General features: G+C 43.2%; 1 protein-coding gene across 2 annotated transcripts in view; it reads left to right on the top strand.

The window, feature by feature from the left end:
* The window catches only part of BEND5 (BEN domain containing 5), a 1397007-nt gene that overhangs the window by 1244996 nt on the left and 127548 nt on the right, over positions 1–24463 (top strand). For both annotated transcript variants that reach the window (XM_084637918.1, XM_084637919.1), the window contains one exon: positions 11116–11268. In XM_084637918.1, the coding sequence (XP_084494044.1) occupies positions 11116–11268 (153 nt within the window). The remainder of the gene's footprint in view (positions 1–11115; positions 11269–24463) is intronic.

Genomic DNA, 24463 nt, shown 5'->3' on the forward strand with positions numbered 1-24463 from the left:
CAAATTGCACAAAGTGTCATAGCTGATACTAACTGGAAGTCTCTGCAGAGCCTCTGCCAAGGGGTCAAAGAGTGAATTGGCCTGGCAGATGAATTAATACTTTACATGAATCCACTAAAGTGCTCCAGGTCTTCTAAGTGCTTTCCAAACATCAGCCAGGCCTCAGGAGGACAGGAGTATTATTCGTGCTGAACTGGTGAGAATAACGGGCAAAAGGTGAAAAAGTCAGGATTAGAACTTCAAAATTGCAGACTCCAAGTCCTGCGCTTGAACCACGAAACCAGCCCTCATCTGCTCTCTCAGCGCTGCCGACAGTCACTTCAGAGCAGGGTACACGCACACTGGGGCATTGTGTTCCTATTCTGTGGATGAACAACAGCTTTTATGGGCACTACATTCATCTTATTTACTGAACCCACGGAACTAAGAGTATGTGATACGGTCGGGTCTTTTCCAGCCTTTTGGAAGCGTTAATGGCTATATTAGAGTCATGTCAATATCAGCCATATTACAGTGGACAACATTCAGTGCCAACACTCACCAAGCAAGGATACTTGATACATTGCAGTATTTCCTTATACTAAGAACAGGGTGAGTCTCGACTTTTACATGGCAACCAGTGAAATTGGTGGGGTATCCCATCCACAGCAGACGATGGTTGTCAGGCTGTGGTCCATGTGTTCTGAAAAGCTCTTGCATTTGTTTCATGAAGAGCTGGCAGGTCACATCTGGTGTCATCACCACTTAGACGCTGAGAGCTTCTTCTACGGTTGTCCAGACTCCTCATTGAAAAGATGACCCTAGATACCTATCAAGGCACTTGGTATCAAAGAGCAGGAACCAGCCTAAATGTCCTCTCCTCCAGAGTACCAGTGGCAACAAATGTGGGCATCTTAGCTGCTTCTCTCCCCTTGTTTCCAGAGGAAGGGGAAGAAACATGACCCACCAAGAAACAGTAAAAAATGAACAATTACTAGCCAGTGACTAGCCAGTGGACTGTTGCATGACTGTGAAGGGGGGAAGGTGACTCATGAGATGATGAATAGGAGACAATGGAAGAGGTGGCGCGTGTGGTTGCAAATGGGAGGAGGTTGTCCATGTGAGTGAAATGGGAGGTTCTGTCTCTAATAAGAAGTGGCTAAGGCCCCACCTTCATTTTCAGTGTTGTTGTAAAATGCGTGAAAATCAGTGCAAAAAATTAACTTCACAGTTTTCTGGTGATGGGATGACAGAAAAAATAACAACTAAAGAAAACTAAAGAGCGTTGAAAGTGAAAGCAGTTTAATGTTGTGGTTTATTTCATGAGTTGTACATTAATAGTACGTACACATATGCCTACTTGTGTGTGAGTGTGTGTGTGTATCTTTCACTAAATTGCCTTTCTTTAACAGATAGCCTCAGGTATACACCTAGACTAATTGTTTATTAACATAAGCAAACCTACTTAATGTAAAGTATTGGATTTTCTTAACATAATTGGTACTTGAATGGTGCAAAATTCAAATGAAAATCAATACAAATTGATTAATAGCTTTTGTAAAACCTGAGATTTTTCAGTAAAGATCAGTAAAAACTGAAAATGAAGGCCCTTCGATGTGGCTTACAAAGCCACGACTCTAGACCTTCTGTACCTCCAAAGGGCATGCAATGAAATATATTCCTGTCATTTGTATGGCACACACTGGGAGGTGTAGAGATGGGCGGAGTAACTAGCATAATATTAGAACCAATCTGAACCTTAACCTAATAGTGGGCCATGAACCCAGACGTCTCACAAGAGGTTTGAAAATATGTGGCTAACTTTCTTATTTTTGTTGTTTAATTTCTGTGTTGCATCTGAACATTCTGGCTCCTGTTGGTACCAGTATAACTGAAAATAGGCTATTCTGTCTGTGTATTCTGTATTCTCTCTCTGGAGTCCAGAGACAGATGGAAGTTCTGGAGGTCTTGTGAGTTTTGTATTGTGGGGTTTCTAGACTAAGGGAGGTGCTTAGCATAGGACCTAGTCCAATGGGACTAACTCTTCTGAAACTTGGAGGGCCAGAGACGCAGCTAATGTAAATAGTTTTATCTGCATTGACTTCAGAGAAATTGCTCTGTCCATTGCTTGAAATAAATGGATTTGTGACAATTTATACCAGTGGCATTGCTGGCTGGGGACCATTTTTTTACTTTGTCCATTGCTGATGTTAAACTGTGGCTTTAACCCCTGTGTGATGCATCACAGGAGGTATCTTTCTCCCTCCCTCCCAGCATACGATCTGTGTGGGAGAAGGAAGCTCTTTGACACTTCTTCTAAATGAATTGCTATACCAGAGAATTAATAAAATCCATATTGAAGTGACAGCTGGTGGACAGGCTTGGCTTTTCCCTGCATCACTTGCCTCTCTAGTGGCCAATGTTCTGGGCTCACTGCACATTTATCCTTTTATTATAGCTTTTATTGATTTTAAAAAAAAAGTCTGTTTCCTTAAGAATCATAATTGCGCTGTTCAAACTCTAGCTTTGGTCATATCAGCACTAGCTACTAATATCATTTTTCTTTTGGTCCTTTAATTACTGACCTTGCAAAGGCATCCAGATAATGAAATAAAAATGCAAAAAAGCAAGAATCTATTTTCCCAATGTCCTTTTAATAGCAACATGCACCAAATTCCAGCCTCTCTGTTGCTTTGACTGTTTGGTGCCTTGACAATGGACACACAGTTTTATTCTTTATCCCTGGCTTCTTTTGGCTTTCCCTCCTGTGGTTAGATGTTGACAGATGTTTGGCTGTGTGTGTGTGTATTCCCTCTGTGTGCCGCCCCAGCCCTGTGCAGACAGCTGGCATGGCAGACCTCTAGCAAACTGCCCAATGACCACAAGATGCGTTAAGGGATGAAGGCATCCAGCCAGGTTTATTGTTGATGAAGCACGGTACTAGTATCCCGCAGACTCTACCGGACCACTAATGTATGTATGCCCGTAATAATGGACCAGCTCAGTGAACGGTGGGATTTTCCGTTTCTCCCTAGGCCAGACAAAAATACTCCCTCCAAGATACATCCTTATATCCCGATACAAACCAGTTATTACTGCTCTTTTGACATAGTTAGTTACTGCCCCCTGACGTGACTAGCTATCACCCATCACCTTGTACATGTTGGTTCAATTAATACATTTCTATTACATACTGTACTGTTATCCTGATCTTATCTTTTAGGATGGGTCAGTATGTTCCTATTATTCTTGGGGAATGTTTTTGTACCATCCTTGATATCTGGATGTTCTGGTACCACTTGATATCGGGATGTGTTTGCGTGAGTGCTCTGTGACTAGCACTTCTTAAAATGTGTATTTCTGTAATATCAGCCCTGTCCTTGCCAAATTCTGTGAGCGGGTACTGCCTCATATCAGGCCTCTAATACGAGGGCTTATGTCTCAGACTCTCTTCCTACGACATCCCCCTCTTTCGATTTTATATATATATATATATATATCTGCGAGACACTTTAGGCTGACCCAGGATATCTACGGCATGGGTCATGTTAGCAGGGGGTTCAAATGAAGTCTAGAGCAAAGACTCACTCATTCACCCTGCTGTCAGGAGCAAGAAGAGGTGAAGCCCATTCTTTTAAAGGAAGGAAACACTAAATGTAGTATTGGGGATGGAGAGGTGATTCTAACCGTTTCCAAGGGATTTCTGGTTTGATGCAGAGAGAATTTGCTTTGTTTTCTCTATCTCTTTAAGCTGAGTCAGCGCTTCTCATCGGTAATTACAGCTTTACTTTAAAAAAAAAAAGAGAGAGAGAGAGCAAGTGAGAGAGAAAATCTCTGCCACTGATTGTCAGCACCAAGAAAAGACACTTGAGGAAATTAAATTGCTAGATGACTTTTATAAGGCATCTGAATCATTTTGCATTCTACCTCTAAAGAAGAAGGGGAGGCGTTTATTATCATATAGTATAATGTAACTTGTAACTCTCTCAAATGGCAGCTGATGGCAGCCAGAAAAGTTTGGCCTTTCATTATTTTCTACATAGCATTTGAAGCAAATGTAAGGACTTGGGCCACATTTAAATTTTTTCTTCGTTTCCTTCTACTATTATTATTAAACATTTATATTGGACACCGTCTAAAAACCACAGCCAGGTTGGGCCCCATTGATCTAAGTGCTGTACAAATGCCCCACAGATTGTACAATCCATTTAGGATTGGTTTTAATATCTCACAGGGGGGGATCTTCTCCCCCAAAAAAATGACTTCTGAAAGATAAATGGAACCCTGGTCTTTTGAGGTCCTGACAATTCGTGGCCACTAAAGAGCTCCTAGCACTCTTGGCAATAATGTTAGTGCTAGCTCCAAATGCCAATTCAAGTAATTACATCTAAATCTCCAAGCAAATTTTAGCTGAAGTTTCAGGCTGATTATGTATTCTTCACTTCCGGTCTTAAAAGTGTATAGTGTTTCTGTCAGCATTACACCTGAGAAGTTGCTATGTGTCAGGAATGGAAGAAACAATTAGAACTGTGCAATAACTGATTTTTCAGCTTGCTGGATGATTCAACAATTTAAAACAAATTGTTTTAGGGTGACCCAAAATGGAAATTTTTGGTGAATTGAAACGTTGGGGGGAGGGGAAAAGGCTTTGGGATTGAATTATACATTTTGGTCAACCCGAAACTAAATGTTTTGTTTAGTTCTGGAGTTATTTTAATGGTTTTAAAAATAAATTTGAAGCAAATTTCTAACACACGGTTTGAATAAAAAAATCAAAAGGTTTCATTTAGGAAATGTTGAAATGACGTGCTTCACTCTTTTAGGTTTTGGGGTTTTATTAATTTAAACAATTCGGCAAAATTGACGTGAATTCACAAAATGTTTCGGTTGACCGGAATCTGCATTTTTTGGAGAAAAAAAAGTTTCATCTGAAATTTTTTACCCATCTCTCAACAATTCCTGTATTTAAAGTGCTTTGGGATATATAGAGAGGTTGTTATAGTTAGGGAACACAACTTAATTCAGTTGCAAAACAAAACTCCAAACTGGCCCTCCACAATTTGGAACATAGGAAATGATGTGGAGAACTAGAGTATAACAGCACAATAACTATAGAATCATAGGACTGGGTATGGCCCTCGAGACATCATCAAGTCCAGTCCCGTGCACTCATGGCAGAACTAAGTATTATCTATTATCTATGCTGCCATTGTCCACTGTAAGTCCAGGCCAGCTCCTTCGTGCCTGTGAACAAAGAGAATCTTTCTACTGGGAACATTTGTATTATATTAGCAATGCTGTGAGTGAATTTCTTCTGAAATGGAGAATGTGCAAGATGTTTCCCTTTGATAAAATAATAATAAACATGATCCAGAAGAAAAGAGATGTGAAACACTGAAATATCATTCTGCTCATATGCATTACGGTCTGGGAGTAGTTCCTGTAAATGGCAATTATTATAGCAATGTGTAAAATGTCACTGAACAGGATGGGCTACTGCAGATTTGGACTGGGATGTGTGGGATGGAGATGGATTTGGTATGCCCAGAAGAGTGAGGGACAAAGATGAGATATGATCAGAAGAGGAACGGGTTAAATAGTATTTGTTAGATAACTTATATGATACATTTCAAAAGATATTGGATTAATATTTTTAAATTATTTGACCATCAGATAATTTATCTGCTGAATCTCATATTTTTCAAATGCATTATTTGAATATTTTTAATTAGTCACATGGCTCAGCTTAGAAGGTGGTGACATGAATGCAGCAGGCTTGATCATTAAAAAAAAAAAAAGGAATTTCAGAATCCCAAGAGAATTCTAGTTTCTTGGAAGAGTTCTATTTTATCCAGGAGACTGGGAAGAGATAGGAATACCCTCTAATAACAGCGTACTAGACTGGACCTCAGGAGGGCTGGGTTATGTTTTTGGTTCCATCACTGGCCTGCTGTGTAAACTTGGGAAAGTCATTTCCACTCTGTGCCTCAGGGTCCAGATCTGTAATATGATGATGCTACTTATCACTTTTGTAAATCACTTAGACCTATGGATTAAAAGAGCCTTATAATAGCTTGGTACTCTTATTGCATCGTGTGTGAAAGTCACAAAAACTGAGTGCCTTCAACCATCTTATTTAAGGTGCAAGTGATATTAGACAGTGGTTATGTATCCGGTTGTGCATCACGATTACTTTTTATTAGTAAAGATATCCCTGTAAAGAAGACATATCTAGTTTGTGCTAAAAATGTCTTGAGTCACTATGACTTGCAATGTTTAGGGACACTGCATATTTATTTTTAAAAAAATCTATGACTTTCCCACGGCTGGGCAATGAAAGGTGGGATCTCTCTTACAAAACAATTATTTTTGAATTGCAGCATTTAGTTACCAGGGTCCTTGACTACAGAAACTCTCACCTTTCCTTGATCTGAGAGTACCAACTCAACCGCATCCAGAGACAGAGGCTAAATTAATTTCTGCTGTAACTCCATTGACTGCATCAGAGATATACCAGGGATTAATTTACTATTGTGACAATGAAACTGGGGTCTTTACTTGGTAAAACCTAGAACTGACTTGTAGGCCGCTGTGTCAACTATATTACGTGTGCTTTTCTGGGACTTTCTGTTAAATTGTGCAATATTAGCACTCTTCCTCCTAGACTCTGGTGCCTATCTCAAGACACTTGCCCGTTTATACTCCAATTCTTTGCCCAGTCCAGTACAGGATTAAATTACATAAATCTTACTGTGTGAGACTTCAGAAGCTATGTAACTTCTCAGATAGAAGGTTAAGGAGGTGACTTGATCATGGTCGAAAAGTAACTACCCTCAGAAATCCTTCCTCATGTGAAGGGTTTTTTAAACTAGCAAACAAAGGCATAACAAAATCCGGTGGCTGAAACTGATAGTAGACACATTCAGACAGGAAATAAGGTGCTAATTTTTAACAGTAAGGATAATTAACCACTGAAACAATTTACCTGGGGTTGTGGTAGAGTCCCTGTCACTTGAGGTCTTTTACATCAAGGTTGGATGTTTTTCTAACGGTATGCTTTAGGTCAACCAGAAGTTATAGGCTTGATGCAGGAAGTATTGTGTGAAATTCAATGGCCTGGGTTATGCAGCCCAAATGTTGCTTATATTAACTTATTGCTTCTAGTTGCAGCCTGCTAGACCAACTAAAAAAAATCCTCCTGTTCCAGGGTTGTCAAACATTCAAATATATGTAGACAGGTGTGTCCTATAGCCATAGATAAGACCATTATCAGAAGAACCCAAAGCTGACTGAGTTTAGAGCCAAATATGAGGAACGTTTGACGGCCTTCCTCCAAGAACTGTGTATGTAAATGACAATACAATCCCATCTCTACAACTAAATCTTACTTTAATGCACATCCATGGGTGGGGAAATGGAGGGAAGTGACACAATTTAGGTTATGGACTCTTATGTATCTTAAATTTGTATGGCACTTAGATACAAATGTAGAAGGGGCCTTAGAAATCCCTATGGCCATGTCTACACTACCCACTGGATCGGCGGGTAGTGATCGATCCCCGATCGCTTTGCCGTCGACTCCAGAACTCCACCAGGGCAAGAGGCGGAAGCGGAGTCGACGGGGGAGCGGCGGCCGTCGATCCCACGCCGTGAGGATGCGAAGTAAGTGATTCTAAGTCGATCTAAGATACGTCGACTTCAGCTACACTATTCTCCTAGCTGAAGTTGCGTATCTTAGATCAATCCTCCCACCCAGTGTAGACCTGGCCTTAGATATCTAGATCATAAATCCTCTTAGATGTCAATTCACTCATTACAAATCTACTATTATAATGTGCTACAGTATTTTGTTATGAAATGCTGAGAAGTATCTGATTGCATCAGATTTTCTTTCTGATGGGGAAATTGTCCTATAGAAAGTAATATGCTCCAGTGTTATTAATTTCTTTATGCTTTGAAACTGATTTTTCAAAGAGGAAAGAGGAAAATTCTACTTGATAGTTCATACTATATTTGCTAATCTTTCCTCTCCATAGTATAACTCTGAATTGCTGGTGTGCTTTTTATTGTTATGCTGGTCCTCTACCAGCCCAGTATAATGTTTTGGCAGTAGCAAACAGTTTACTATGTTAGAGACAAATACAATCAAATACTCCTTTTCCTATGTAGTATAGTCACCTATTGATATTGCATTAAACTAGCATCTTAACACAGGAGAGGCTTAATAAGATGCAGTATTGCTCTCTTGGCTGTTTAATTAAACTAAACAGTCATTGTGGGTTGTGCATTGGTTTACTGCCAAGGGAAAGGTTTCAGAGTAACAGCCGTGTTAGTCTGTATTCGCAAAAAGAAAAGGAGGACTTGTGGCACCTTAGAGACTAACCAATTTATTTGAGCATAAGCTTTCATGAGCTACAGCTCACTTCATCGGATGCATACTGTGGAAAATACAGAAGATGTTTTTATACACACAAATCATGAAAAAATGGGTGTTTATCACTACAAAAGGTTTTCTCTCCCCCCACCCCACTCTCCTGCTGGTAATAGCTTATGTGAAGTGATCACTCTCCTTACAATGTGTATGATAATCAAGGTGGGCCATTTCCAGCACAAATCCAGGATTTAACAAGAACGTCTGAGGAAGGGGTGGGGGGGCGGAATAGGAAAAAAAGGGGAAATAGGTTACCTCGCATAATGACTTAGCCTCTCCCAGTCTCTATTCAAGCCTAAGTTAATTGTATCCAATTTGCAAATGAATTCCAATTCAACAGTTTCTCGCTGGAGTCTGGATTTGAAGTTTTTCTGTTGTAATATCGCAACTTTCATGTCTGTAATCGCATGACCAGAGAGATTGAAGTGTTCTCCAACTGGTTTATGAATGTTATAATTCTTGACATCTGATTTGTGTCCATTTATTCTTTTACGTAGAGACTGTCCAGTTTGACCATTGTACATGGCAGAGGGGCATTGCTGGCACATGATGGCATATATCACATTGGTAGATGTGCAGGTGAACGAGCCTCTGATAGTGTGGCTGATGTTATTAGGCCCTGTGATGGTGTCCCCTGAATAGATATGTGGGCACAGTTGGCAACGGGCTTTGTTGCAAGGATAGGTTCCTGGGTTAGAGGTTCTGTTGTGTGGTATGTGGTTGTTGGTGAGTATTCGCTTCAGGTTGGGGGACTGTCTGTAGGCAAGGACTGGCCTGTCTCCCAAGATTTGTGAGAGTGTTGGGTCATCCTTCAGGATAGGTTGTAGATCCTTGATAATTCGTTGGAGGGGTTTTAGTTGGGGGTTGAAGGTGACGGCTAGTGGCGTTCTGTTATTTTCTTTGTTAGGCCTGTCCTGTAGTAGGTGACTTCTGGGAATTCTTCTGGCTCTATCAATCTGTTTCTTCACTTCCGCAGGTGAGTATTGTAGTTGTAAGAATGCTTGATAGAGATCTTGTAGGTGTTTGTCTCTGTCTGAGGGGTTGGAGCAAATGCGGTTGTATCGCAGAGCTTGGCTGTAGACAATGGATCGTGTGGTGTGGTCAGGGTGAAAGCTGGAGGCATGTGGGTAGGAATAGCGGTCAGTAGGTTTCCGGTATAGGGTGGTGTTTATGTGACCATTGTTTATTAGCACTGTAGTGTCCAGGAAGTGGATCTCTTGTGTGGACTGGACCAGGCTGAGGTTGATGGTAGGATGGAAATTGTTGAAATCATGGTGGAATTCCTCAAGGGCTTCTTTTCCATGGGTCCAGATGATGAAGATGTCATCAATATAGCACAAGTAGAGTAGGGGCATTAGGGAACGAGAGCTGAGGAAGCATTGTTCTAAGTCAACCATAAAAGTGTTGGCATACTGTGGGGCCATGCGGGTACCCATAGCAGTGCCGCTGATCTGAAGGTATACATTGTCCCCAAATGTAAAATAGTTATAGGTAAGGACAAAGTCACAAAGTTCTGCCACCAGGTTAGCCGTGACATTATCGGGAATAGTGTTCTTGACGGCTTGTAGTCCATCTTTGTGTGGAATGTTGGTGTAGAGGGCTTCTACATCCATAGTGGCCAGGATGGTGTTATCAGGAAGATCACCGATGGATTGTAATTTCCTCAGGAAGTCAATGGTGTCTCGAAGGTAGCTGGGAGTGCTGGTAGCATAGGGCCTGAGGAGGGAGTCTACATAGCCAGACAATCCTGCTGTCAGGGTGCCAATGCCTGAGATGATGGGGCGCCCAGGATTTCCAGGTTTATGAATCTTGGGTAGTAGATAGAATATCCCAGGTCAGGGTTCCAGGGGTGTATCTGTGTGGATTTGATCTTGTGCTTTTTCAGGGAGTTTCTTGAGCAAATGCTGTAGTTTCTTTTGGTAATTCTCAGTGGGATCAGAGGGTAATGGCTTGTAGAAAGTGGTGTTGGAGAGCTGCCGAGCAGCCTCTTGTTCATATTCCGACCTATTCATGATGACAACAGCATTTTATGTCACGCTCGGTGCCTGGAAATTGGAGAATTTAAGAGTAGAAAAACAAATCAGGATGTGTCATGTGAAAGTGACCCAAAGCAACCACTCCCTAAGGGTCTGAGCATGGTGCTTCTGAGGGCTCCCAATGGAGCCTGCAGACTTTGACCTTCAACTAAGGTCCTTTCATGGCAGTAGACTGCATTGCCATTAGATGGTCAGGCTGACACCTGGAACATGGGAGTCAAGTTGGGTAGGGAAAGTGAAGCTTGCTAGCCATTTAGGGAGTACAATGAAGAAGAGAAGCACAGGGGGCTACAAACAGCAGAGAAAAGAAAAGTCAGAACTGAGGGCACTCTGCCTCTTTTCTGCACTGGGTCGTCCTTAGTGTTCAGAGAGTTAGTAGACTCAGATGTTTCCACCCCCACAGGGATCAGGATACACTGACAATCCCACAGAAGCACATCTTGCAAATCTTTGTTTGCAAGATTTCAACCCCACTTTTACAGAGCCAAAGAGGCACGGATGTGTTTGCATAAACCAAAGCAATCTAGCCAGCACAGCTCTCTGATTATGCAGACCCCACCACTGCTATATGGTTTTAAGGATGGCAGCCTTACTGTTAACACAGGCTTGTCCTTTAGAATGTTATTGTGATCTGTCTCATGTTTGTTTGTTTGTCTGTCTCCTCAATAGAAAATTAGCCTGGAGTTCTATATTGACATCCATGCCCACTCCACCATGATGAATGGTTTCATGTATGGGAACATCTTTGAAGAGGAAGAAAGATTTCAGAGACAGGCTATTTTCCCTAAGCTACTCTGTCAGAATGCTGAAGATTTCTCCTTTGTAAGCAACATTTCTCTTAATTTGTTTTTATTTTCCTTTTTAAAAAGAAAGATAAATGTGAGGCTTCATGAAAGTCTATGAATGTTGTTTTTAATGTGAAGCATGACATATTTTCAAATTTTAATGATAATATGTTTGTCACCATTTTTACCATCAGTAATTACCAGTGGAGATCACAACCCCTTCTCTCCAAGGTGTACGTTGTGGTTATACATCTTACAGCTGTACACACAAAAAATATTAACAGCCTAAGTCATCCTACTTGTAAGGTTGTAAGACATTAGAGAAGGCTGAAAAATGGAATTTCAGTCCCCCAGGAAATCCAAGATTTCAAAATTTGGTTTTGTCCCAAATTGGGACAAAAAAGTCAAAATCTTGGAATTATTCACAAAATGAAATCTTCTAAAATATTTTGTTCCAAGCTCGTTGAAACATTGCATTTTGATAAAGTCTAACTGTTGCATTTTGACTTTGACAAGATGAGTGAGGTAATATCTTTTACCAGACCAACTTCTATGGTGGAAGGGAACAAGCTTTTGAGCTTCACAGCTTTCTTGGGTTTGCAGAAAGTAGCCAGAGTGTCTGGCTTTATAATTTTGACTTTTATATGATGTTATCATAAAAAAGTTTCAACTATTATATTATATTCATAAAAGTAAACAATGATAAAGTCAAAATGAAATGCTTTGATAATTTCCTGTTGGAAATGTTGATCATATTGATACATTTCCACACACACAATTTGATTTCATTGCATCAGCTTTTTTCAGTGGAAAACCATTTAGTCAGAGATGTTTTGAGCAGCTCTGTAAGATGTCAATCGCATTTTTAGCTAGACCGAGGGGAGGATTCTAGAGGATGGAGGCTTTGGTTCCCAGCAGAAATCTGTTTTAGTTTGTCATATTCTCACTCCTTTCATTGACCACAATTGTATTTCCTCAATCTCTGTTTTCTCCTTCCTTCATCCCTCCACACAGTATGTTTCTAGCTCTATGGTATGAGTGGGGGTTCCTTGTGAATGACATGACAGCTGGTGTGTGGCACTCACATCCTCCCCATCTCCGTAATGCCATCTCAGTTAACCAAAGTGAGAGATTGGGGGTCAGAAGAGTAGAGAGAAAAGGGGGAGCTCCCCACCTTTTGGCTTCAGGACAACAACAGATTAACAACATCAGACACAAGAGCAGCCAAGTCTGAGAACTGGAAGCAAGGTGATCAGAAACAAGGCCATTTTCCTGATGGCAGTAATGCCAGCCCAAAGTTTTATCTTCAAGGAGCAATGCAGAAATTGCTTCTCATGGTCTCATGTAATAGAGACTTGTCTGTAATTGCTTTGCAATACAGAGCTGATGAGAGAACTAGAGATGGAGTTATGCCAAGGTGTATACCAGCAGAAGGACTAGGGAGACAAGCTTGTTAATCCCTCCCAAATTTCTAGGTTCTCTGTTTAGACTAGTGATGGGTGAACCTTGAACTTAGGAGAATCAGCATAGAAATGTTTGGATTCTTAGCTGGCTCTTCTGAGGGCCCGGTCTCAGGACCTTCTTTCCTACTGCTGCCACCCACTCCCCTCTCAAGCAGCACTTCTACCTTTAGGAGAACTCTAAATGGGAATTGGGAAAGCCCTTCGTGGGCTGGCAGGTATTCTCAGAAGGGAATCGCTACATCCAGCACAGACCTACATGAGAGTGTGTCTTTGGCCCAGCCGCCTCTCAGGATATATGTCCAGCAGGTTTGCTCCACATCGGGGGTGGGAGTCTGCCAGGAGAAAGCTTCAAAAGGGATCCTGCTGTGCCTCAAGAATTTGGGTTCAGTGTGTTTATACTGCTGACTGACTGGTTCAGCTCCTCGCTGCTCCCTCATTAATAGGAAGGGATCCTCAGGGCCCTATGGTCTTCTTCCCCCCACACTTTCCCCTTGATTGCTCTCTGGTGAGCAGGCGTCCTTCGCACTCGCTGCAGGTTTATCAGCAACAGCAGCTGGCCTGGTAGTGCTGTCCAGCTGCCCGTTCCAGGCACCGCTGCTGCCAGCCTTTAACCGTCACCTCTCAGCTGCTTCCCTAGCGTTGTTCTAATATGACACACTCAGGGCCTTCCAGATCATGCTGTAGTTTGGGCTTTCCTGGGCACGCTGTGCATTCCAGGATGTCCCTCAAGGAGAAGTCCCAGAGCACAGAACATCAGAGTCCAATGCTAGATAAGAAGGGAAAGGGGCTGAGATTAGGTGCAAGGAATGGCAGAAAGTCTCGGCCAGTTCTTCTCTTCCCAAAAGCACTCTGGTGTGCCAGGTGTGTATTGACTAGAATCATAGAATCATAGAATATCAGGGTTGGAAGGGACCCTAGAAGGTCATCTAGTCCAACCCCCTGCTCGAAGCAGGACCAATTCCCAGTTAAATCATCCCAGCCAGGGCTTTGTCAAGCCTGACCTTAAAAACCTCTAAGGAAGGAGATTCTACCACCTCCCTAGGTAACGCATTCCAGTGTTTCACCACCCTCATAGTGAAAAAGTTTTTCCTAATATCCAATCTAAACCTCCCCCACTGCAACTTGAGACCATTACTCCTCGTTCTGTCATCTGCTACCACTGAGAACAGTCTAGAGCCATCCTCTTTGGAACCCCTTTTCAGGTAGTTGAAAGCAGCTATCAAATCCCCCCTCATTCTTCTCTTCTGCAGACTAAACAATCCCAGCTCCCTCAGCCTCTCCTCATAAGTCATGTGTTCTAGACCCCTAATCATTTTTGTTGCCCTTCGCTGGACTCTCTCCAATTTATCCACATCCTTCTTGTAGTGTGGGGCCCAAAACTGGACACAGTACTCCAGATGAGGCCTCACCAATGTGGGAAGCACTGAGAACAGGGGACTGGGCATCAGCATTGTTGGCATCTATTCGTGGTGCTGTCAAGGACTCTGTAGAAGTTCTGGGGCAAGTTGCTTCACCTCTCTGTTCCACAGTCACAGTTTACACCTTCAAATACATATTAGACTTCAGTGTGCTTAATAAAGTAGGCTGGGATTTTCCAAGGAGGCTAAGGGAGTTAGGCACCCAATTCCTTGAGTTGGGTGCCTAACTCCTGAAGGCTCCTTTGAGAGAGAAGAAGGATGGCTTAGTATTTAGGGCAATAATGTAGGGCTTGGGAGACCTGGGTTCAAGCCCTGGTTCTGCCACAGGCTTCCTGTGAGACCTCGGGCAAGTCATAGAATCATAGAATATCAGGGTTGGAAGGGACCTCAGGAGGTCATCTAGTCCAACCCCTTACTCAAAGCAGGACCAATCTCCAATTTTTGCCCCAGATCTCTAAGTGGCCCCCTCAAGGATTGAACTCACAACCCTGGGTTTAGCAAGCCAATGCTCAAACCACTGAGCTATCCCTCCCCCCAAGTCACTTTGTTTCTTTGTACCTCGGTTTCCTACTTGTACAATGGAGGGAATAGCATTGCCCTACCTCGCAGGGGTGTTATGTGGATAAATATATTAAAGACTGCAAGGTGCTCAGATGCTACAGTGATGGATAGAAAATTGGAGACTTAATGTATGTTCTTCCTATTAACAAGGGAAATGAGGTTTCCCTATTGGTTCAAACTCTCCCTTAAAAAGGGATGTAGGAAATAGGTGCCAACAATTAAGTAAAAAACACTGCCTCCCCCCTCTGACTCATAGGTTTGTGTTTGGTGGTAGCTGGAAGATTAAAGCGAGCGTTGGCTTTCCTCCTGGTGCTGCTGGCACGCAATGTATTATGTAGTGTCAGTGCCCCCCAACCTATGTAGTTGCTATGTCACTTAATGCAGCGTAGGATTTGTTTGCAGTGTGAGCCAATGTGTCATACAATGGAGCACAATGAACTGGGTCAGTGGCAGGCCCCCAAACAATAGCTATGCTGCTGTTCAACTTCAGAGGAGGGCATTTCAGCCCACTGATCTCCTGTTTCGTTTGGAAGATATACCCTGTCATCAATCCACAGCATTAATATCTGCCTGTAGAGCAGAATGTATATTTGGTATGCATGTGTCCAGATATGAATGGGGATGCTTGGGGATTTGAAAACAACGAGGGGATGCACCGGTGTGTATTTAAGGGAGGCACTGGAAGTTGCCACTGTTTTCCAAATGAAATAGTCTCCAAGCTGTAGCATTTTCAGCTGCGTGCGTAGGAGTCGTGCGAATGGTTGGAAATATCTTTGACTCTGCTGCTAGAATAGCTGCCTAAAAGATATAAAAAGGCTCCTTGGTTTGAGAGTTTTGTGTGTTTGGAGGGGTGAGGGGAACGTGTTGGAGATTAAAAATAGTGTATGTAAATACAGTCCATTGAATGCTCCAAGAGTCGGGGGAAGTGCATCGTTAGCGTTATCAGGCCGATGTTTGAAAGTGTGGGAATAGGCCAGTGTTGTTGCTAATTAATCCTCCAGAGCTTCAGGAGGTCTCATTTTACATTGTATCCCACTGCAGACATGGTTGGGATTCGAATACTTCAACAGCAGCACTTCAAGCGAAAGCAGGCGGCTGCGTGAAGTGTTGTCCATAATTGACTAGCTCCATGTCTTCACACAGCACAGAGACAATGTTCCATTATGTTATCCATTGACAAGATCATTGCAACGATTACTCTCCTTAAAGCGTCTGTCAACCTTGATTGATTTGCCAGGGACAAAGAACTGAAAAGATTTGAAGTGGGGGTACAATTTTTGCCACCATTTAGCATATATAATAGATCTCCTTTGATGTCAAAAGCTCATCTTCTATTAATAATGCAGAGGGCTTTTGAATGCAGGCTACTCGTATGGGGTTCCACACTAATAACCTAGTTGCTGTGAAATGGGATTCACTTTGGAAAAGCAGTCATTTGTCTGGGCTTTATGCGTTCAGAATGAATCCTGATTCAATGGAATTTCTTTCAATGCTCTGCATGATTGCAGCTGAACCCAGAGCGGGCTAGGGAAAGCAAATCCTTCCCTTCCAGCTGGGAATCTGGCAGCAAGCACACAGCAAGATGCAAACAAGCATAGACAACAAGCCTAAGATGATGCGATCAGAGGCCTTGTTTGGTTTGTCTGGCAATCTCCCATTAATATACTGTAGGGCACATTTCATGCACTGCTGCTTTCTTCACCTTTCATTGCCATTAGGCCTTTTTATTTAAATGACAGCATATGAGGTAGAGTGGTGTAGAGATTAGAGCAGGGGATGAGAGGGTTGTGTTTGGCTCTGCTACTGACTCACTTGCATGATGTCAGGCAAGTCCCCTAACTTCTCTGCCCTATCTGCTAAGTGGGAGATTAAAAAAAATAATACATGCCTCACTGAAGTTCTGAGGATTAATTAGTCTGCACAATAAATAATACGTAAAGTACTAAACATTCTTTGGAAACTAATGCAGTTTTAAAGGTATCAGTAGGTATTTTAAGTCCCAGCTATGGCTGTCATGAAATGTGGGAATATCTTCCATATTTGTAACAACTTCCAAGAAGAGCCTCTGCCAGGAGAAAATGAAAAGCCAGCGCCTGTTTCGGTGGGTCTCACCAAATCCACACGATCTTGTACTCCCCTTAGTGGCTGTGCAGCAACTGCTGGCTGCAGATCCCACTTCCTACATCGGCATTCACCTGGATGCCGCTGCATAAATAAGGAAACAGGCACACAAAGAAAAGCTATGAAGTTGTGCTCTGTGACAAATATGTAAAAGACACATTTACTTGGGCTGCCATAGAGGAAATAAGGTCAGAATTGGTAGGAAAAGCTTTTATATTTTCAAGCATCTAGAAAGATATTTTTAAACAACAGAGTAAATATATTATGCTCTAAAGTTATCATAGGAAGAGCTGACAGACTGACTAATCAGGTTTTATGAGCAGCTGTTGACACCATCTCTGAACGCATTACGCATAGATGGGAATTGTTGCGCTCTTTGGAGTGGTGTTCTTAGTTTGACATTTCTCATTTTGGAGAATGGATTAGTCATAATGGCCCAGATACAAGCACTTGAGCATTTCAAGAACATGTTAGCCTCAGGGATGGCTAATTTTGACCTTTGTGACAGTATTAGAGGAGACCATCTGTTGTCTGTTTCAGTTAAAAGCAACAACCAGAGCCACTCTATAATGGTTTTATTGTCTCCCATGGATTGCTTTTCTGGCCGTTAAATGAAAAAAGATGTTGGTCAAAGATCAGTGTTCAGGTAGCAACACCGTGAATAGGTGACACCCCAAATCCTTTCTATTTCTTCGCAGTCTCTCCCCTCCTTCGCTCACCTTGTTCCTCAGAGTAGAATGACTACATTATTACTCCTATTTCTCATTATTTTTTATGGTAGCAGCTAGGAGCCCTCTTCTGCCCAGTACTGTACAAATACAGTGAAGGACTGGCCCTGCCAAGGAGTCTTTACAATCTAAATAGAAAATATAGAGAGTGGGAAAGGAGACAGCAGTGAAGTGACTTGCTCAAGGTCACACAGCAGATCAGAGGACAGAACCCATCTCTCCTGTGTTCTAGGTCCAGTGCCCGAGCCACTAGACCATACAGTCTTCCCCAGAGGCTGAGCTCTGTGTGACATTTATATTTAGCACATAAACAATTAAGAATCAGTCCAGCCAGTCTTAAAGCTGATCTGCCTGCTCTTTGGGACTGCTTAGCAATACTCTGAACTAATGCAGTGCCTTTTATCTCAAAGCCCTTGTCCCCATCATACAGGTGAGGCAACTGTGGGACAGAGAGGTTGAGGCCACCATTTTTAAATTTGGATGCCGGAAGTTAGGCAAATAGTGATGTCAATATACTATCCATTTGCTGCTGGAGATCCCATTCCCTTGCTGTGCTCTTCTCCGGGAAGCGGATTTCTAAGCAAAGAAGGTCTGCAAGTGTGTTGTCCTGGGTCTTGAAGCCATGCCAGGGAGTGCCCAGGCAGCTGCCACATCCTGAGCTCCACCCAATGGCTACTGAGAAGCTGGTGGCACACGTAAATTATTGAGCTGAATTTTAGCTCCTGCATTTCCTGTTTTCTTCACCGTTCCTCATATCTTCATTCACCCACTCCATCTGAGCTTCTCATCCCTCAGCTGCTTCCTGACGTTGACGATAAAACTTTTTTCTCCTTTCTTTCTCTCCTCCCCCACATCCATCCCTCTATCCTTCCTTACAGCCTTCATTGATCTGCACCTTTCAACAAGCCTTCTCCCATGTGCTAGCAACAGCTGCTCCAGTCTGTCAATGCCGTCACATGCTGGATGCCCTGTTCTGTAATCTTGTGATCCATAGCACTAATCTCTGAAATCACTCTGCATTCTGGGGCACCACTGAGGGAAGCACTATGAATCAATGCAGGGGCTAATCCCAGGTGACAAGTGGTGGACCAAGCGAAAGATCAGAAGGAGAGTTGGTTTGGACTTGAGCAGGGGCCATTAGCACTGCAAATGGGATCGGGGAAGGGAACAGGTACGTGTAGTTGACCAGAGCAGGGATACATCCCTTGTACATGTCTTTCGGTCATTTAGACAAAACTCCCTTGTCACTGGAATACCAATGACTGCTGTGTTCAGGCAGGCTTTGTCAACTTAATGCAAGACCAACAGATCTCCCCAGAAATCTCTCAAAACCAGAACGCAATAGAAATGATTCTACCGCCTTGTTTGTTGTCTTATACCAGTGTCATTTCCAGGAAGACAAATATATCCATTATGTATTTGTTTCCCTTTTGGGATACATTTTTGTTCACTGCTCCTTGGACATGCTGCTCTATACTTTGAGGGGGAAGTGGGGATGTGTTTGTGGTGACACGGGCAACAGTCTGTAAACTGTATGTTTCTCAGCCTGTATGTCTCTGTCTCCCAAGAATGCTGCCCTCTGGAGATGCTTGGCCAAATGAAACTGATCTGTCACATGATAGTGAATCAGTCCAGCCCCATGTTACCCAGAGGCTTATCTTCAAATTAATCTGTTCCACTAAGACGAGAGGGGGAAATAAACACCCACAAGCTACGCAGTTGTTGTTGTTTATTTTTCTTTCTGCTACTTTCTTATCATTTTGCTTGTAAATGCATCATTTTTAAAACCCCAAGGGAAGAAATCCTGTATATTTGAGGGTGAAACATCTTTCCTGTTACTCTAAAATTGTTAGCACTTAGTCTGGTAAAGTAACATATACACAGACCTTCACTGTTACTTTAATCAACCATCTGGGGCCGGATTGTGGCCTGGCAAGTGGAGCATCACAGGGCTGTTAGGTGTGGATGGACAGCACCTTGTGTAACCGACTCCTAGACACTACCACTGTACATAGAATTAATAATAAGGAACTGGCTACCTGCAGCCTCACCTGCACCATGGGAGAGGAAGTAAGCTCCAGGGAGCTAATACTTCTGCATGCCTTGGGGAGCATACCCCTGCATCAGGTACTGACCCAGCATAGTTTACTCCCTCCCTGGAGCAGGGGGGAACCCAGAAGGATCTTGAGATTCAGAGTTATTGTCTCCCAGCTGGGCTTTCCAGGAGCTGGGGCCCCTGCCTGAGAGCAGTTTGTGATCTCGCCATCCACGCCTTGGAATTAATTGTGGGCTTGCCATTTAATGATGGGTTTATCAGTTTCCCAACAGGTTACGCCATATAGATTGCTGCTTCTCTGGTAGTTGTGCCGCCTTGTCTGTCTGGCTCTGTGGCAGTGTCCGAAACGTGTGTCATTTCTGTCAGTGCCCTGCCAGGATTCCCTCCTTCCCCGCGCCAATATTCATAACGTGGCTGTAACCTATAGCACCTCAGGCAGTTGCTACAGGGCATTCTTGTGCATCTTTTGAGGCAGTTTCTTATTTTTCATGGACGAGCAGGAGAAGTGAGGGCCCCAGAGCTGCACTGTACTAAACAGTATTGATTATCAGCTCAAAAGAATACTACAAAATGCCAACTCTGGCTTTTTCAGCAGCAGGGTGCGTGTTGTGAAGCAGAGGTCATCTCTACAAAGAGCAGCTCTTCTTTTCCTGACTCTGGCTGGGAGGCATTTATAGAACATATGTACGTAATCAACACCTGTCACAGGGTGGGCTCGGCCTTTACGGGAGGCTCCGACGGTGCTGACTTTTCTGCCTGCCCGGTGATGGGTTTGGTGTCAGCCAGTGGATGAGTCAGGTGACCAGGCAGAACGTAATGGTAGACAGGGATTGTGCTTCTCACGAAAAGGAACCTGATCAGCTGGAAAAGAGACCGACAGATGAGAGACCTGTAAGGAAGATTCTACAGCGTCAGACATGACCGGGGAAGGGGCTTCCCACTGCAATGAGGGACAGGAATAAAAGAGGGAATTAGGAGGCCCTGAGAAAGAGTTTCACTAGAAGACAGGAATCTGTAACAGATAATGCAGGGGGTGAGAAAGGGAATTGACACTTGCATTGGTTTAGGTGGCCAGGCTGGGACTTCCAACAAGTGTGGGAGGGAGTCCCCCTTGGCTCTGCATCAACAGGCTACAGTGGACTGCTGAGACTCATGAGGCTGCCCTTGATCGAACAAGGAAAGACCCAGCTTGAGGTTGCTGCAGGCCTGTTTTGTTTTGTTGAGCTGTGTTGAACTAGGTCCTGGAAGGGGTGAGTGTTACACTTGCATGGAAGTCTGGGAAGGTTTTGAAAAACCCTAGGAGTGTGGAAATAGAGGCAATGGCAGAGTCCAGTGGTGGAGGAGGTCAGACCCTGTTACAGCAGCTTACAAAACAGAGACTGTTGCTTGATGGAATTCTGGAGAATCTGAAAGAATTAGAAACAGTGGATGCCACCCTGCAGACATGTACTAGTAGGCTTAGTGCTGCCCATGCTCAACCACCAGCTGTCTCCTGCATTGTGTGCTATGCCCAGTGTGCTTCCATACTGTATATTGAATACAACTTACCAAGGGTCGTGGTGGAGTCTCCATCACTGCCAATATTTAAATCAAGATTTGGTGATTTTCTAAACGATCTGTTCCAGGAATTACTTTGGGGGAAGTTCTGTGGCCTGTCCTATACAGAAGGTCAGGCTAGATGATCATAATGGTCCCTTCTAGCCTTAGAATTGATCAATCTATGAATCCACCCTCTATTTGCAAATATGCTTTATTTTGGCTTCCAGTTGCATTCACTTCCATGGAGGACAACATTAGTTCCTTCAGCCACAGAGATTCTGGAGTCAAAACGTAACTTGACAGTTTGTTGATGATGCATGAGACAGGAGCGCATAACAGCTCCCTCCTTCACAGCCCTGGGCTGCTGACCAGACAATACAATCTGTTTTTGTCAGCAAACTTAAGCAGGCATGACTCAGAAGGCACTTAAGAGGGGAAAGGTTCTGATATCCCCTTGATGCATGTGTGTATCTTCCATTAATGCTAATAGGGGTTGTGCTGGCGTATAAAGGGGATAATGGACCCCCCTTAGGGATCATATCGGTGTGTACAGTAACAAAGTGCTTTTTTAACCATCTTTCTTTCTGAGTAGAATCACACTTTAAATCCAGAGAGAGTGGCTGAGTGTGGGTTGTGTTTATGTCGGCCCTGCAATGTGATTGCAGTGCTGTACTGCTGGGTACTTCATATTGAATAGTAGGAAGAAAGAAAAATGAGGCATCTCAGTAGAACCTGATAAAGCTTGTTACAGTTTAAGGATCTTTGGTTCTGCGGTTTGGATTCAGGCCTATGTCAGTCTCATTCTTAGGGCTGGACAAACGGGTTCAGATCAAATCAGAACCTTCCCATGAACCCTCTCTGACTGTGAACTGCAAGGCTTGAAATAGGTCAGACAATGTTCCTTCATTATCTTGTTGCTGTCCATCTTGGCATTTCCTGCTTCCAGGAATATTGTGAGACATGCTATCTTCCCAGCTGTTGTCAGAAAGAACCAGAATCTTGTGGGGCAAGGCCCATTCTTATAAGTGTTTGAGCCTGGTTCTGCGGACCAAAAGTAGTTTGGAAAAGCTCCAAACTATGGCATGCGTATTCAAATTGCGCCTGACCTTTCAAATCTCCTGCACTTCAGGAATGGTTAGTTATTCTAAGAAATTAAATACATCTCCCTCTCTGCATCAGAAACGTCCTGAGACTGTAGGGTGAGTTGTGCACATGAGTCTGTGATTAGTTGGAGGTCTGTTAATAGTTTATCACATCTCTACTTCCAGCATCCTTCCCTTTTACTTGCCACCTCCTTCAAATCAGCCTCCCACTTCTGCTGCTATCTCCCTTCATTTTAAGCAATCTCATCTATGTTTCAGAGGCTGGCTACATTTCGCTATAAAAGAAATAAAGCAAAAAGTCTGCCTCCTGGATTCCATGGTTTCCATATCTCCAGACCCTTTCTGCGCAGAGTCAATGGGCTATCATGGGAAACACTAAAACATATGCTTTCCAGTCGATTAAGAGAGTTAATGGAGCTGGCTTGAGGAGAGAGTTAAGTTGGCTTAGAAGTATGAAGCTTCCTCGTTGCTTTCGGAAAAGTACGGAGATAACACTTTTGCTAGTAAGATAGCTGCTTGATGGGCTACCGACTGCGAGACTGGCAGGGTCAGAGCAGCGGCTGCTGGGCACACCATGGAAGTAATTAGCTCAATCCATAAGGTGAAAGATAGCTGCCAGTTGCCCGGCTCTTAGGATACACTGCTGGGAGGATAGCAAAAGAGTAACAATTTGTAATGTCATGATTTACAGTTTTCCTTGGGAAAGATTTCTTAGATGGTGCATTTCTATGTTTCCTGTCCAACTTCCCCAGACTTTGGTAGAAAGCTCTAGAGAGGGAGGGAGTTACTGATGATGGTGTAAAACTCTTCACCGAGCCGGATTTGGCACACTCTGGGGTTCAGCCACCTCCCAGTGGCAGCTCCAGTCTTCCTTGATGACAACTGTGTCATTCTTTTTTTCTTCTTTTGTCCTCTAACAACTATCTTTCTTTTTTTTCACTACGCCAAGCATTCTGGGGCTATGAGCAGCAGGTTCAGAGAGGTGAACCCAGTTTAAGAAATCTGAGTATTCTTTTCACAGAGTTCATTTGTGGACAGCATTAATGGATTACCTCAGAGATGTTCTAGTTGACCAATGATTACACTTGACCATTGCTGGTGATGATGTGTAAAGATCACAGAACAATTTGTATGCATAATCCTGGTTTATCCCAGTAGGTAAAACATTTATTGCTCAACCACTGAGCAAGCAAACCACGAGCATCCTATATAGGGATTATCACCCAATAGGAGACATTGCAAAATATAACTTCCTTTCCAAAAGAAACACGCGAGGGGATAAACCGGCATATCTTTGATAATTCCCTGTAATGCCAAAGCATAACAAAGAGCATTAAGGGCAGCAATTTATCTTTACCTCTGAATTCCTTTGTTTTTGTGGGTCTCCATCTAACCCATCAGGACAAATAGTCAAAACAGATTATGTGTGTCTGTGCTGCCAATGTTGTATGTGTAATCTGTGCACAACTTCACCAACATGTGCAAATGGCAGAATTTACACTCATTAACCTATTTGTGCATTCAGATCAATTTTTTATTCGGAAAAGATCTTCTTTGCATGCGCAAGTGATAATGTGCAGAATTTGGGTGTGGACATTGCAAACTAGGTCGAAGATAATTTGGAACATGTGGCCATTCAGGTTACTTTGACAACAGTTTTTGTGGTGGGTTTATTATCCTCCATCTAACCCTGTTTGTGTGTGCACCCATGCTGTGGAATATTACGGATGTTCTGTATGTCACATATATCAAAATCTAATTTCAGGAGAAAATGGGAATTATATTTTGCCATATTGAAGATTGATCTTTCAGGCCCTATCAACATTGCATTCAGGACTGTGCTAGCTGCAACCAGGTTTCAAGTTGGTTGATGACAGCATGGTTTCCCTCTTACTTCATCTGTTTCCTGTCTATATGCAGTGTTCCTTCACTCTCTTTGTGTTGGATTGGCAGCTTGTAGTCCAGCCTGAGTAAGGCGCACTGCAAAATGGCACTGTCTCAGGAGCAGGGCGTCAGAGAGTCACAGTTTGGTCCCCGCTGCTCCCTTGAAGTAAGCTGTGCCAGCCCTTTATTAGTCTGGCTCGCTTCCCCTTTTATGCTTCCTCAGCTGTTCTGGCCAGCCACTGGGGGAACAGACCCTAGGCTCCACCCACTTCCTGCCCACCTGTGCAGAAGTTGAGGTAGCAGCTGCTTCCCACCCCCTCCCCATGGGATCGAAGCAGATAGCCCATCCAGGGGGAGTA

Source organism: Lepidochelys olivacea (genome assembly GCF_965140295.1).
Source record: "Lepidochelys olivacea isolate rLepOli2 genome assembly, chromosome: 8".
NCBI classification, from domain to species: domain Eukaryota; kingdom Metazoa; phylum Chordata; order Testudines; family Cheloniidae; genus Lepidochelys; species Lepidochelys olivacea.